The sequence below is a fragment of the Triturus cristatus genome, chromosome 6 (genome assembly GCF_964204655.1).
Source record: "Triturus cristatus chromosome 6, aTriCri1.1, whole genome shotgun sequence".
NCBI classification, from domain to species: domain Eukaryota; kingdom Metazoa; phylum Chordata; class Amphibia; order Caudata; family Salamandridae; genus Triturus; species Triturus cristatus.
The window spans coordinates 1,482,960,039-1,482,975,004 of record NC_140589.1 but is presented as its reverse complement, the minus strand read 5'-3'; the positions used below and the strand labels follow the sequence as shown (position 1 = coordinate 1,482,975,004).

Below are 14,966 nucleotides of genomic sequence, written 5' to 3'. Positions count from 1 at the left end.
GGGAGCAAGAGCAGGGGCAGCAAGGGACAACTAGAGGTTTAAGGTGCTACCCCGGTGTATTCCTACTCAGCGTCCATTCACCAGCATCATGGTCACGTTGACTTCAAAGCTATTGCGTAATGGTGAACTGCAAAATTACTCTGTTACGCATCAGATGTTTTTGACTAGCTTCGATGTTTAATTATGTACTGTGTAAACAACATGATAATTTTATTTACAACATGAAGAAATGTGTTTTAAGTATATATGTTTCTATTAAAACTAGCATAAATACTGTATTTAGTCGGTTGGTTATTCATTGATCTCTTAATTTGTATGTCTTTATCTACACACCAGTTTATGGTTTATGATAAAATTAAATTATAACCCTTTGCCTCACTGAAACCATGAGGGCGTAAGTCTGTCTTCCCAATAGTTCCCTCACTACCAGAAATGAATTGGTCGAGTGCTATCATTCCAATTCTCCTCGTCGATTTCAGATCTTAGTCATTTCATTTGCCCATCTCAGGCAAATGCTGTCTTATTGAATAATTTTGGTCCTCATCTATCAAATCAATTTCTTTTACATGTCTTATGTGCTGACCATTTAAGAGTGCACACTTGGTAAATGTGTGAATTGGTAAATTGTGTCTGAAATGTGTGCTTATTTGGACTATTGAATGACCCACAGGCATCAGGAGTGAATCAGTGTCTACCCAGCATTGAAATGTCCGCAAATCCTCTGCCAAAACCAGTCATGATGAATATTATCTAAACTGTACTGTATGGATCATGATGGGATCATGATAACAACTTGTAAATCTTCCAACCAGAATAGGTTGTTGCATTTTAAATGCAACAAGCAAAAATGTGCAACACAATTTTCTTTTAATACAATTGGTTTTGATTCCCTAGAGCAAATATCATTCGATCTAAAGGACTCAGGATCTGGTCAGTGGAATTCCAGGGACCTTCACACCAAGAAGTGCTCCTCGTCTAAAGAAGAGGGTATGAAGCTGAACTGAGGTAGACTCATCACCGAGGTGCTCTAAGCAAATCTGAAGGCTAAGTGCAGAATTATACAACACGACCATGGCAAAAGACAAGAAGGGAATCCCAGCACGAGAACTGGAGCCTCGGAAACACAGATAACTCTCCGGAGGGGACAGTCTCTTACGAGGCCCAGTTAGCACTGCCCCATGGGGAAGCAATCTTTAAGGCTACCATCAGAGAGTTGAAATTCCCTTCCCACAATATTGGATCTAAAGTATCGAAATGAAATTGAAATTGGAGTTTTTGACTGCTAGAACAGACACTGAGAGGAAAGTATAATATGTGAGAACTATGTAAGGCGGTGTGGTTTTTAAAAATTGCTGAGTTTGGCAAGAAACAGGAACTATTTGATGAAATCCAGACTTGCACTATCGGCTCTTTGATAAAGCTTGAGACCAAAATTGAGAGACAGGGCTCCTACAATGGGGTTTCCTGTCTTCCAATAAGGGGAATGCCTTATTAGTATATTTAAGCATCTTCTGATGTTGCCATTTTTCTAACTGAGACCATCTTGCCCATAACAATTAAAAAGGTGACAAAATGATGGGCAAGAGTCCAGAGGGAGCTAAAGGGTAAAAATACTTTCTTGGTGCAAATGAGGAGTGCAGTCAAAATGGTTGTCAAAGCTAAGAAGAAAATGTGTTCTATAAGGAGAAGATTGTTTTATTATGGGTGGAGACAGAGAACTCATCCCTACTGAAGTAGAGGATGTAGCCTTAGGGCTAGAGCGGTCGGCCTCCAAGCTGGGGAACCGGGTTCGAGTCTCGGCAACCACGCTCAAGATCCTGTGATTCTGGGCAACTCACTTAATCTCTCCGTGCCTAACTAAAATGAATGTGTCCTTCTGTAATGAAACTGGTACTCATGTGAAGCGGTCTGATACCAGATGTCTCTGGTCTAGTTCGCGCTATATAAAACTCTCCCCCCCAAAAAAAGTAACAGAAAGCAAGAAGTCAGTCAAGAAAAGTAACCAGTTGGGGCACCTTCCTCCTGAAAATGGCAAACAAATGATGACAGGATGACATGCCACTTTAAACAGCAGGATTCAAAAAACAAAAAAACAAGTGCCCAGGAAAATTATTAAGGGACTATTACACGTCTACGTTTCCCTTTCCCATGGTTGATGTGTTACGACTGAATTTGACATACAGATTGTCTCGCACTTTGTGTTTGCTATGACTCCCAATCGCCTGCAAATTATTGAGCCATGATACTTGATTGTACTGGATAAAAGATAATAAACATCTGGAAAGAACAGATGTTTGGTTTCTAATCTTAGTATATGTTCACAATTCAAAATAGAGAAGATGTTGTCCCAGAGGCCATGATTTGGCATCCAGCCCAAATTATAGTGGCTCCTGGTGGTAAAGGAAATCTCTTCACTGACCCTGTGGCTTCACGAACGTTCTTGGAAAAATTGAAAATGTGACATTAGGGAGGCTGCCTTCTCCATCGGTTTGCGTTGCCTTGGTGAGATCTTCAACTACTGTCTGAGTACTGGTTTATTGCAAGGTTTGTGGTGGTTGTGGGAGATACTCTATATTATGGAGGGAATTCTTGAAGAAAGGGAAATGAGCAAGTGCCCCCCAACTTAGAGTGACAATGTCAGAAGGCATTTACTGCTCCTCTACATAGGTTGCAAGTAAGGCTTAAATATACTTTAAGAGTCAGAAATTACAATTCTGCATATTTGTTTAAAGCATTATCTAAACTTCATGTCCATTACATTTATAAAAGAAAACACGCTTACCTTAATGTGTTTGACACCGCAGCTAACCAGTCTGTTAGGCTGATATGGATCCCAAGCAATGTCAAAGATCTGTTAGAAAGCACAATAAAACAGGATTTGTTTTTTATTTAGATCTATTATTATACGTCTCCTCAACCAATTTAACAACTTATGTTAATGTAGTCAGAGACTTTAGGCAGCCCTAAAGTAAAACCGCTAAAAAACACAAGCCTTTAAAATAAGTTAAGCACTACTGGATAAACAAAGGAATTACAGGCACAGGTGATTGTTACGATTTACCAGAAAACAATGCTGTTCCTAAAGTATAAATGAAAACATCAATGTAAAAAAAACCAGATTGGTGTGGTGAGGGAGACAGACAAGGTAATAATAACCAAGTTACATACCAGTTACAGGCGTGTAAAGCAAGCGCCGGCGGTGCAAGAGGGCCCCCATTCAGCCTAAGGCCTATGAATATCTGTGAAGAATGGGAATCTAAGGAGGCACTGACCACATTCTGCAGACGGGCCCCATCAATTTGCCTTACGCCACTGACCAGTCATTGTCATTAGTCCAAGTTCTAGACTTCACTGCAACCAATAATGTCACCAACCACTGTAAGGGCCACCTGTGCCCTTTAAGACTTAGTACCAACTCAGGATCTGAGTGATTGGCAGGGGAGATTTCTGGTTAATGGTGGCAGACCCCTTGAAAAACATGGCTGGAGGCCAGAGAAAAAATTCAGATTACCGTTTGGAGGAATTATCTTCTCTATGGAGAAAGAAGGTTGCCTTCCTGGGGACCGCACTATAAAAACTGTGTTGTGGAAGGCTACGGATTGGAGTAATAATACGACCTAAATGCTCTGCCTGCAAAACCCAACACTATTTCAACCACTGGATGAATCCCTAATAAATATCATCTGCTGTGTTGAATTTCCTTTGCTACTGCTACTGTTAAAGAAACTACACCTGGCTTCCAGGTATGGATGGCTCCAATACAGCCGCATAGAGCCTCACGTCATCAGCCGCTAAGCAACAATGGCATACTGTAGTAGAAAAAGGGAATGAATATCCATATTATATTTTAACATTTTCCTGACAGGAAAAAGAAAAGAAAAGAAAACACACAGTTGAGAAAGTCCCAGTGCCCAGCTATACAAAGGCAAACTGGCTTTTTCATCAGGGATCAGTGGCTCACCTTGGTAAAGAGGTTTGAACAGCAAGGTCATACTCAGTAGGTGTATGAGGAAGTTGATAAAAGGCGTTGGGTCAAATCAGTCGTAGCAGAAGCTTTCAAGCTGGTAGTTTGAGGGCATAGATTTGTTAATATTCTTCTAAGATTTAAATTGGTTGTAAATGTCAGTGGTCTTTGCAGGGGTATCTAAACTGTGCATACCTACACCAATGGGGGAACACCACTATCCAAGGGCCCAGGGATCCTCACGCCTGCTGTTACCATGGGATGACCCATTTCCGCTTCCTGGTAGAGTGGCTAATGAACACACAGGGGCATTTAAAGACAAAAAATTAATCTAGTCTCAAGCTATTCCCTTACTTGCATATCTCAACTGCTGAATAACAAACAAAATCAGATACTTACCGGCCATGAAATGCGAGCACCCATGCTGTACGGGTGTAGTCCTAAAGTCTAGCTTCGGCCTCCAGCATAAATAGGGCAGAGATGAAGGGCAGCACCTACTATGAGCAATAAGCAAAGCCTTGACCGATTGTTAGCTTTCCTGGCTCTCCCTGGGTGGGTCAATGTACTGACTTGGAGCATTTACATCCGGTAATTAAGGTCCCTCTTCTAGAGATGCGTTTTAATTTTAATCCACCCTCAACTAAAAAATAAGATCATTTAATTTCTCTCAAAATATTTGATTAGAAATAACTAATAATTATAAATAGTTTTAATTCAAACACCACGTGATAGAATAGATGTGCGTTACAAGCTGTCAAGACCACAGAAATAACAATCTGATGTAGTAACGAGGTGATGTCGCTTAGGCTGCTAGCTTTGTCTCAAAGAAGTCTGACTAGGTAATATATTTTTCATGGATCAGAAATGGTCTTACTTCTCTGCACCATTACTGAATGATTTGCAACTAGGTTTTCTTCCTCCATGGTTGCATTGCAATAGTTCAGGTGTGGGCTGTATACAACTTTCAGTGCCATTTGCCTGGTCTATCAAAATGGAACAAGACAGTCCTGTGCTACAGAAACTGCACTATTAGCCAGACACGAGAGACAAGAGAATATAATGACACACTACAAAGTATCATAATCTCAAAAACAGAAACGTAATGATTGAAGTGACTTCCCATCTGTATACAAACTTTAAAAAGATATTAACCAGAAGACAAATTACTACATAACATAAAAAGGTAGGCAAACTTTAGCGTCAGAACCCACAATTATAACCCACATCAGCAGCAGTTGGGGGGTGGGAAGGGTGGAGGGGAGTTAATGGGGTATTGATTGCGAGCGCCTGCAGAAAGGATCTATGACTGATGACTACAGGGGAACGGGGTTCCAGAGCAGCGCTCCTTGGGTACATATAATGTGATTACCGATAGGCCTTAGGAACTGCTACCACGGGAGGGCACTAGTGTGGACCTGATGTTGTGGACCAGAACAATACTGGTGCCAACCACTCTGAGTGGCTGACTATACTTGGAGGCGTTTTTGGGGAGGGAGTTTGATGGGTATGAAAGCAGATACTATAATATGCTGTTGACCTGACATCTCTATGAGATGTTCGCCATGATACTCTGAGTCACTGTACTGGTATGCCGCCCGGCCCCCGGGATGTGGGCTGAATGGCTGTGTGCATTTTTATAACGACGGATGTGCATTGAGATGACATGCGTGTAGAGGTTGACTTAATGGATGCCTTGTTTATAACTCTGCAATAAAAACATGTTTAAAATTTTTTTTTTTTTTAAATAACATAAAAAGGTATGAAAAATTGTATACTAACCCAAAAAGAAATATCCATTCAAAAGGACATAATTTCCTGAACCATTATTAAAAAACATGCTGTGAAAAAATCAGCAGATCAAAAATATACAATCACTCAGTGAGAGAGAGCCACCACAAAAAATAGATATGATTTACCGAAGAAAAAAACATAAGTCTGTGCTGGTTTAAATTAGACACTAGGTACTTCTGTGAGGTTTCTATTCATTCAATATGGACAGAACAAACATGACTACTTTTAAACATTGGCCCACAGGGTCCCTCCTGAATTCAAAGGCCCCGATAGAGAACTTAGGGCCAAATGAACAAAGGCATTTTGCATTTCCTAACAGTGCGATTCGCTGTTAGGAAATGCAAAATGCCATTTCAGAATATACGAAAGACTGTTTCGATGGCGCAAAATACGATTTCTATCCAGTAGAAATTGCATTTTGGAAATCACTAAATAGGAAATCACAAATTGGGATTTTCAAATAGCGATTTCCTTACACCACGTACACATGCCAAGGTCATCCCCCTCCTGAAGAAATCGTCTTTGAATGCCTCCAAAGCTGAAAATGTCCACCCTATCTCCATTTTGACTTTTCTTGCGAAGGTAACAGAGAGACACGTTAATGGCATTCTTACTAAGTTCTTGGATGATAACCACTTCTTGGGTATCTTCCAAACCGGCTTCAGGCCAGGGCACAGCATAGAATACGCGCTCCTCGCAGCCACGGATCAACTTCGCTGTGCCCTAGACGAGGGCCGATCCTCAGCCCTGATCCTGCTTGATTTGAACGCCGCATTTGAAATGGTGTCTCAAAGTCTTACTGCTACACTTACAAGGCATTGACATCGGTGGGGCGGCACTGTCCTGGTTTGTGTCGTTTTTTTGGAATACAAAAAGGAGCGTCTCTACCTATAGATTTCAAAGCGTACAATGTATCGTCTCATTAGTATATCAACACTTGGACTAAGGCAACAAAAAGAGAATTCAGAAGATAACATTAAAAAAATAATCAGGAACAAATCCATAAGTGTTTTATTTTTAGCTCGGATCAGTTTCAAAGGAATATAAATTCAAAAACATTGAGTAATTTGCAATTGATATAAAGAAAATTTTCAAATAACAATAAACATACATAGAAAGGTCCCAAGCGAGCTCAAACACACACAGGCTTGCACACTCATACCGGTATCATTTCACACCATAAACACCAAGATCACACATCCACATATGAAGAGGTATAAAAAAAAACAACGTATATTCGATGTTTTGAATGTTATCTTCTGAATTCTCTTTTTGCTGCCTTAGTCCAAGTGTTGATATACTAATGAGACGATACATTGTACGCTTTGAAATCTATAGGTAGAGACGCTCCTTTTTGTATTCTTTCTGTTTTATCCCCTGAATCTCTACCTACATCCGTTTGCAGGGGTTCCCCTTGTTACATTGGTTGTGTCTTTTTTTACCTGAATGCTCCTTCCGGGTCATTTCTCCTCCCACACTTTACACCACAGCATTCCCCAGGGCTCTTCACTGAGCTCCACCTTGTTCAACGTTTATATATAGCCGCTGGCACAGGTTATCAAATCTACGGGGATTAAGCTGATATTTTATGGGGATGACACCCAGCTCATTCTCTCCTACCCAGATAATCCTACGCTCAACCTGGCAAACTTCCAAAGAGGATTGCTAGCTGTTGCGGGGTGGATGAATGCCAATTGATTTCTACTGAATGCAAATAAAACAGAAGTACTTCTATTGGGAAAAGATACCCACTCTAGGGCTGACCTCTGGTGGCCCTCCTCCCTCGGTTCCCCTCCTCTACCAAAGTCCTCCATCAGAAATCTAGGTCTCTTCATGGACAGAACCCTGGTTTTTCAGACTCAAGCCAAATCAGTAGAAGGCACTTTTTCGGGCTCTTGCCTCACACCCATTCTTGGTCTTTTCGAATCTAGCACCTGACAAAGCATCATTCAGGCAGTAAATCAGTCCCGGCTACATTACTGTAATATATTGTATCTGGGAATCAACAAGTTAGTTATCAGAAGACTGTAGCTGTCCCAAAATGCTGCAGCCAGGCTGCTATTCTCCCTACTGACACCAGTCTTCTTCATTAACTGCATTGGCTCCCAGTGGATAAGCGAATCCACTTTAAGACTCTGTGTCGCTCACAAGATTCTGCACTTCCCGGAGGCCCCAATCTTGTCCAATCTCATATACCCTTACCAACCCTCCTGCTCCTTATGTTCAGCTGATCTCATCGTACCTTGAGTTAGGAGAGCAAGAGTGGGGAGCTGCTCTTTCGTGCCAAAGCCTCTGTTCTCTGGAACTCGCTACCTCTTTCCATCAGGAACACTGAGAACCACCTGCATTTCAAGAAACCCCTGAAGACATGGCTGTTTTTCCATCTAGTATTCCCTCATTCTTCTTCCCTCTGACAGGCCGGTAGATACAGTTTAATCATCCTCAGGCTCCAGGCTTGGGGGAAGCCCCATTGTTGGAGCAGCTATGAGCTTTATAAACACCATCACATAACATAAAGGATTTCCTAATTGCGAATAGTCGCAAAATAGCCATTTAGGAAATGCAATTACCATCAATCTATATCAGGTGGTAACCAGGTCCAAACTATAAAAGGACACCCAAAATGAATCAGGCTCTTTCAGAATGGCGGATCTGCATGTCTTGGCCAGGAGGATGAGGATTTTGGTTGGCAGGCAGAGAAGGAGGAGGAGACAGGAGAGGAAATTGAGGGTGAGAGTCACCCTGTTTGAACAGACAGAGGATGGGATATATGAGAAGTACAGACTCAGTAGTGAGGTAACCTTGGAATTAATTGCTGAGTTACAACCTCAGCTTCAGACCCCCTCACTCAGAAGCAATGCAATCCCAGGACATTTGCAGATATTGTGTTGTTTACACCTTCTAGCTTCTGGCAGTTATCAGTGGGTCATAACAGTGGCGGGGGGGGCGTGTCACAGAGTGCATTTTCCAGGTTCTTACACAAGTTTTTGGATATCATGGTTAGAAAGGTTTACCAATACACATCTTTTCTAAATACCCCCCCCCCACCCCCCAATGTTCACAATGGACCAAATTAATGTTTTACAAGGTATCACAGTTATCCAATGTTATTGGCTGTATTGATGGCACACATATTGCCAAAAGTCCCCCCTCAGCAAATGAATTCATCTACAGAAATAGGAACAGCTCATACTCACTCAATGTACAGGTAGTGTGTTATGGCTCATGCATCATAACAGACCTTGTCCAATCATTCAGAACCCCATGGCACTTCCCGGTTTGGCTATCCCCCCCAGTTTTCTTTACGGGCAAAGATCTGCTACAGCACAGTCCGCATCTACACGGAACAAGACGCAAACGTGCTCTCTATATTGATGACGGTCTATTCTGCTACTCATGTAACATACTCATCTCCACGGAATGTGATGTATGTGTGCTTATGTTAATAAATGCCAATAAAAAGAATTATCAAAAAATGCATCATAACAGACCTTGTGGTCAGATCCCCAGGCAGCACCCATGACTTTTTCATATTCCGCCACTGTGTAATACATAACTGACTATCTCAGGGTGAATTTGGAGATTGCTTTTTACTTGGCAAAAGAATTGCATACAGTGGCCAGAACTGTTTGTGTAATGTGACCTAATCATTCCTCCTTCTCATGCTCTTTAAGGAGACAGTGCATATACCTTGCATCCCTGGATACTGACACCATACTTGACCCCAAAAACCAGAAGTGAAAAGGAGTCCAACAGGGCACATAAGACAAAACAGTCCATTATAGAATGGACATTTGGCATACTGAAGTCCAGGTTCGGCTGCCTCCATATAACTGGCAAAGCACTACTTTATAGACCTGAGATAGGTTGTAAACTCATTGCCACATGTGCCATTCTACACAATATAGCCAAGAGGAAGGGTCTTCATAACATCACCAATGAGCCCGAATCCGACTCAGATGAGAAATTACCACCACAACAGCTGCAGAAGGACGGGCCAGGTGCAGAAGAGGGTCGTGCATGACACACAGACATCACCAACAATGATTTTTGAGGTAATATTGATTAAATCACCTAAGAAAATAAATCACACATGATGGTAATGTATAGCGCATAACAGAAAGATCACCTTTTATTAAGGTTGTGACAATAATGTATCTCTCCTAATTCAACTGTATCCATTGGCTGATGTAACATTGTTACAACAATGTAATAGCAAACAAACAAAATAGACTCATGACTGAGTGTTCAGTGAAATCACTTTTTCCAGCCTGTGGGGTTGGTTGCCTTTTCAGCAACATTGACATGTGGAAGACAGGACATGTCAGATCCAGACGTGTTTCAGTGGGTGTGACTGGTAGAGCATCCCTTTTGCATAGATGTGGCACTGATGCTAAAGCCGTCTTCACTCTCAGGTGGTGGCAGAATGTTGGGAACAGACAAGTTGTGTGTCTGTATGTTTTCGAGGGCTGTGGTCACTTGTAATAACCTACAGAGAACATCCTGTCAGCAGTGCCCCATGTCATTTTGTATGTTGGCAGTTCTCCTTGCGAGAGTGGTTATGGCTACTGTCAATCGATTAATTGAACGAGTGAAGGTATCAAAGCATGTCTTGTACTACAAATGCCTGCATGTTTGCAGATGTTGCTCCTTCTCCATAGCAGCAATACAACGGTCTTTACCTTTCTGCAATTGCTGCATTGACGATGCCTATTAAAATCCTAATTTGTTTGGATTGCAGGCACTGTACAGAGATGATGGATTTCTCCAGGTCACCAAACACAGGAGAACTGTCTCCTATGTTGTCTGACACATTGTCATTGTTTACTGCTGCAGGTTAGCCTCTACGGTGTCTGTGTGTCCTGCCCACAGATGTAGCTGTATCCCTGCTTTGGGATTGTCTCTCATCACCATCCACAAAGTCTGGTAGTGGTGCAACGGTTGTCCTTCTAGTATTTGGAGTCAGAGTAATGGGCATATGAGCTACTATTGTGGTGTCCTCAATTTCCACATGTGTGTCAGTTGCTTCTTCCAACTCAATAGTTTCTGACATGCCCTGGGTGTGATCTGTGGGAATGCATGTATATAGTTAGTGTAAATAAATGGTTGATGTTTGTTGACAATATTGTTGTAACTGTGCCTCATGTGTGACATGTTTATGATGTACAGATATGTGTAGTACAGTCATCATCAGCACACAGTACAGCATACGACTTTGTTGAACTACAACGCCCATGATGCATTGCCAAGGTACAGGAAGCATTGAAAGGGAGTTATCGTTGCTGTGATGTTTTACCTGAGGAATTACAAACATTATGTTATATCAAGTAAGTAAAGGGGAGTAGACTTACCCTGGCTGGTGTCTGCATGATTGCAGGTGTCAAAGTCTGACACTCCCACCACACTTTCTGGTTCCAGTGTCACCTCGATCAGTGAATCCATGGGAGTGAGAAGAGGGTGTTTGGAAGGCCCACCACCTGTGCCACGACCCTCAGCCAATCTTCGGGCCACCTTCTCCTTTGTGCGGGATCTCAAGTCATACTAGCGATTTCTGATCTCGGGTATGGTCCTCTGGATCACACCAAGGGAGTTCACCTTCTCCAGGATGCTGTTCCATATCTTGGTCTTCTGACTCTCAGGAACAGTAAATGAGGCGTTACCAAAAAGTCGGTCCATATGTGCCACACATTCTTCAATTACAAGCTCCAACTCCTTTTCAGAGGACTTGACCTTGTGCTTCCTGCTCCCAGAATCCTTGTCCCCATCTTCCTTGGGCATGGTGTAGTTAAAGCATAGGTATTTCACTGCCTGAGGTGAGACAGATGCACCCCTTTCTTCCAACACTTTCCTAGGCTTCTGTGTTGTGGCCACACCTTGTATTTCTTAACTTACTGGCTGGACATCATTATTCTGCATCCAGAAAACGGCTTTTCCTAATTTACGTTTTCCTATTAGAAGATCGCAATTTTACAATTTCCTACATAGCGATTTCCTAATTGAGATTTTGTGAAAAAATCGCTTTTAGTGGAATCCACTGTTACATACATCTCATTTTGCAATTCCCTAATAGCAATTCCTACGAATTTGCAATTTGGAAATCGCAAACCCTCAGTTTCGTACATATGGTCCTATATAACTTAATTGGATTTTAGGATTAGCTATCTTTCACTGAAAGAAGGTGACCTGCTGACTTTAAACTGAATTTGGCTGACAGCAGGGCTGAACTGGGCATGCAAGAGGCACAAGGCGCACCCCCGGTAATCTGGAAGAGAGTACACGGCTTTACAATGGGTTGAGAAATCCTCAAACTTTCGATTTTGGAAGGCTGTACCTAAGTAATTAGTACACACTTTGATTAAAGCTATATAATCTTTAAACACGGAAGAGAAACAAAACTCTTTAGGACTGTGTCCTAGGGCAATGCCATATGCCATTAGTAAACCTATGATTTCTTAGTAAATATAGTCGGAAAATTGTAGTGCAAAAAGATTTTAGTAGATTCAGTAAAATGAACAATCTGAACAATTAAACTTCTACAAAACTCAAACTTCTCTCACCACACTCCTCACTCCCAACTTCCAGTAGAGAGGGTGTGGGTATGCTCGCCTGATTGTTGCTAGTATTAAAACATGGTTGCGGCATGATTGGCGCAGTTTGGGGTTAGTATTGAAACGTGGTTGAGGTATGATTGGTGCACTTTGAGGCTAGTATTAAAACAAGGTTGAGGTATGATTGGTGGTCTTTGAGGCTAGTATTAAAACATGGGTGAGGTATGATTAGTGCACTTTGAGGCTAGTATTAAAACAAGGTTGAGGTATGATTGATGATCTTTGGGGCTCGTATTAAAACATGGTTTTGGTATGATTGGTGAACTTTGAGGCTAGTATTAATGGTGCTCTTTGGGCCTAGCAGTAAACATGGTTGAGGTCTAATTTGTGCTGTTTGGGTCTAGTATTAAAACATATATGATGTATGATTGGTGCACTTTAAGGCTAGTATTAAAACAAGGAAGGTTGAGGTATGATTGGTGCTCTTTGGGTTAGTATTAAAATAAGGTTGAGGTATGAATGGTGCTCTTTGAGGCTAGTATTAAAACAAGATTGAGGTATGATTGGTGCTCTTTGGGGCTTGTATTAAAACATGGTTGAGGTATGATTGGTGCACTTTGAGGCTAGTATTAAAACAAGGATGAGGTATGAATGGTGCTCTTTGGGCTAGTATTAACACAAGGTTGAGGTATGATTGGTGCACTTTGAGGCTAGTATTAAAACAAGGTTGAGGTGTGAATGGTGCTCTTTGGAGCTAGTATTAAATCATGGTTGAGGTATGATTGGTGCTCTTTGGGGCTAGTATTAAATCATGGTTGAGGTACAATTTGTGCCGTTTGGGTCTAGTATTAAAACAAGGTTGAGGTATGAATGGTGCTCTTTGGGGCTAGTATTAAAACATGGTTGAGGTATGATTGGTGCACTTTGAGGCTAGTATTAAAACATGGTTGATGTATGATTTTTTTTAAAGTTCTTTATTGAATTTAATAACCAAGAGTCTACAGCATATAAAGAAATAAGGGTGCATCAAATTACCCACCCACTCCCAAAGATCTTCCCACCCACCACACCCTGGCTGGTCCGTGAAAGATAAAAAGGAAAAAAGAAAAAAAAATAGAAAAGTACATTCATCCTCTGGCATGAAAAAGGACAGGAAAAAAGGGAAAAGGAGAAAAGAAACAAAATTAAGCGCAAAAACACTATCCAGAAGTGAAGACAACCAATAACTTTGCCCGTATTATAGCACACAGTTGATACATAAACAATACACACATACTTTATTACCCAATCCCGTCCACTTAGTTATCTTCAGACCATCTAGTCAAAGGGGCCCAGATGTCCATCCCCTTGGCTCTTGCTCTCTGCCCCCTTCTAGCATAAACTGCAGTCTCTAGCCTGAAAACAGCCAGGAATCTTCCCAGCCATTGTTGTCCCTTAGGAGGAACAGGATCAAGCCAATGAGTGGCCAAACAGAGTCGAAAAACTATCATAGCAACAAAAAGAAAGGTCTGAACCCGAGCTGGTAGGTGAGAGCTGCTCACTCCCAATACTATCAGCTGTGGTGTAATCTCGATTCGCTGTCCCAAATGGGATTCAAGAATGGTATCAACTTCCCTTTTAATTAAACCCAGATCGGGCAGGAGGCAAACGTGCACAATATCTGCTGCTGGATAACTACAACGTGGACATGTTGTTCCCGCAAATCCTCCCCCTTTAGAAATCTTCTCCAGTGTTATATAAGGATTAAACCAGGTCTTATAATATTGCATTTGGAGATTCGTAGCAAGACAAGAGGTTTGGGCCATATTGAGTGAATCTTCTACCTCCCCCGCTTCAACCTGTAGCCGCTCTTGCCAACGTTCACAGTGTTTGGGTAAATCATCAGTCATCGTTTCCATAAATTTATTATAGATCTATCAATCAGGAACATTTATAGAGCGTGCTACTCGCCCGCGAGGGTCTCAAGGCGCTGGGAGGGGGGGGGGGTGCCGCTACTGCTCGAAAAGCCAGGTCTTGAGGTGCCTCCTGAAGGAGAGATGGTCCTGGGTCAGTCATAGGTGGGTGGGGAGAAAGATCTTCCTCCGGTGGTGGTTCTGCGAATCCGTGGGACGGTGGCGAGGGCGAGGCTGGCGGAGCGGAGCTGGCGGGTAGGTGTGTAGAACGTGAGGCGGGTTTTGAGGTATTCGGGGCCCATGTCGTGGAGAGCCTTGTGTGCGTGGGTGAGGAGTCTGAAGGTTATCCTCTTGCTGAAGGGGAGCCAGTGCAGGTCTCTCAGGTGTGCAGAGATGTGGCTGTGTCGGGGAATGTCCAGGATGAGTCGTGCAGATGCGTTCTGTATGCGCTGGAGTCTTTTCTGTAGTTTGGCGGTGGTCCCAGCGTAGAGGGCGTTCCCGTAGTCCAGTCGGCTGGTGACGAGGGCTTGGGTGACCGTCTTCCTGGTTCCAGTGGGGATCCATCGGAAGATCTTTCGGAGCATGCGGAGGGTGTTGAAGCAGGAAGATGTAACGGCGTTGACTTGCTTGGTCATCGTGAGGGAGGAGTCAAGGATGAACCCCAGGTGGCGTGCGTGGTCCGTGGGCTTGGGGGCGGTGCCCAGAGCAGGAGGCCACCAGGAGTCGTCCCAGGCGGAGGGGGATGGTCAGAGGATGAGGACTTCCGTCTTG

The 14,966-nt window shown here is 42.6% G+C and overlaps 1 protein-coding gene across 1 annotated transcript in view; it reads right to left on the bottom strand.

Moving 5' to 3' along the window:
- Positions 1 to 14,966, bottom strand: part of EML6 (EMAP like 6) — an 884,002-nt gene that overhangs the window by 620,993 nt on the left and 248,043 nt on the right. Inside the window, exon 4 of the mRNA XM_085612599.1 lies at positions 2,783 to 2,851. Coding sequence (XP_085468725.1) covers positions 2,783 to 2,851 — 69 coding nt within the window. The remainder of the gene's footprint in view (positions 1 to 2,782; positions 2,852 to 14,966) is intronic.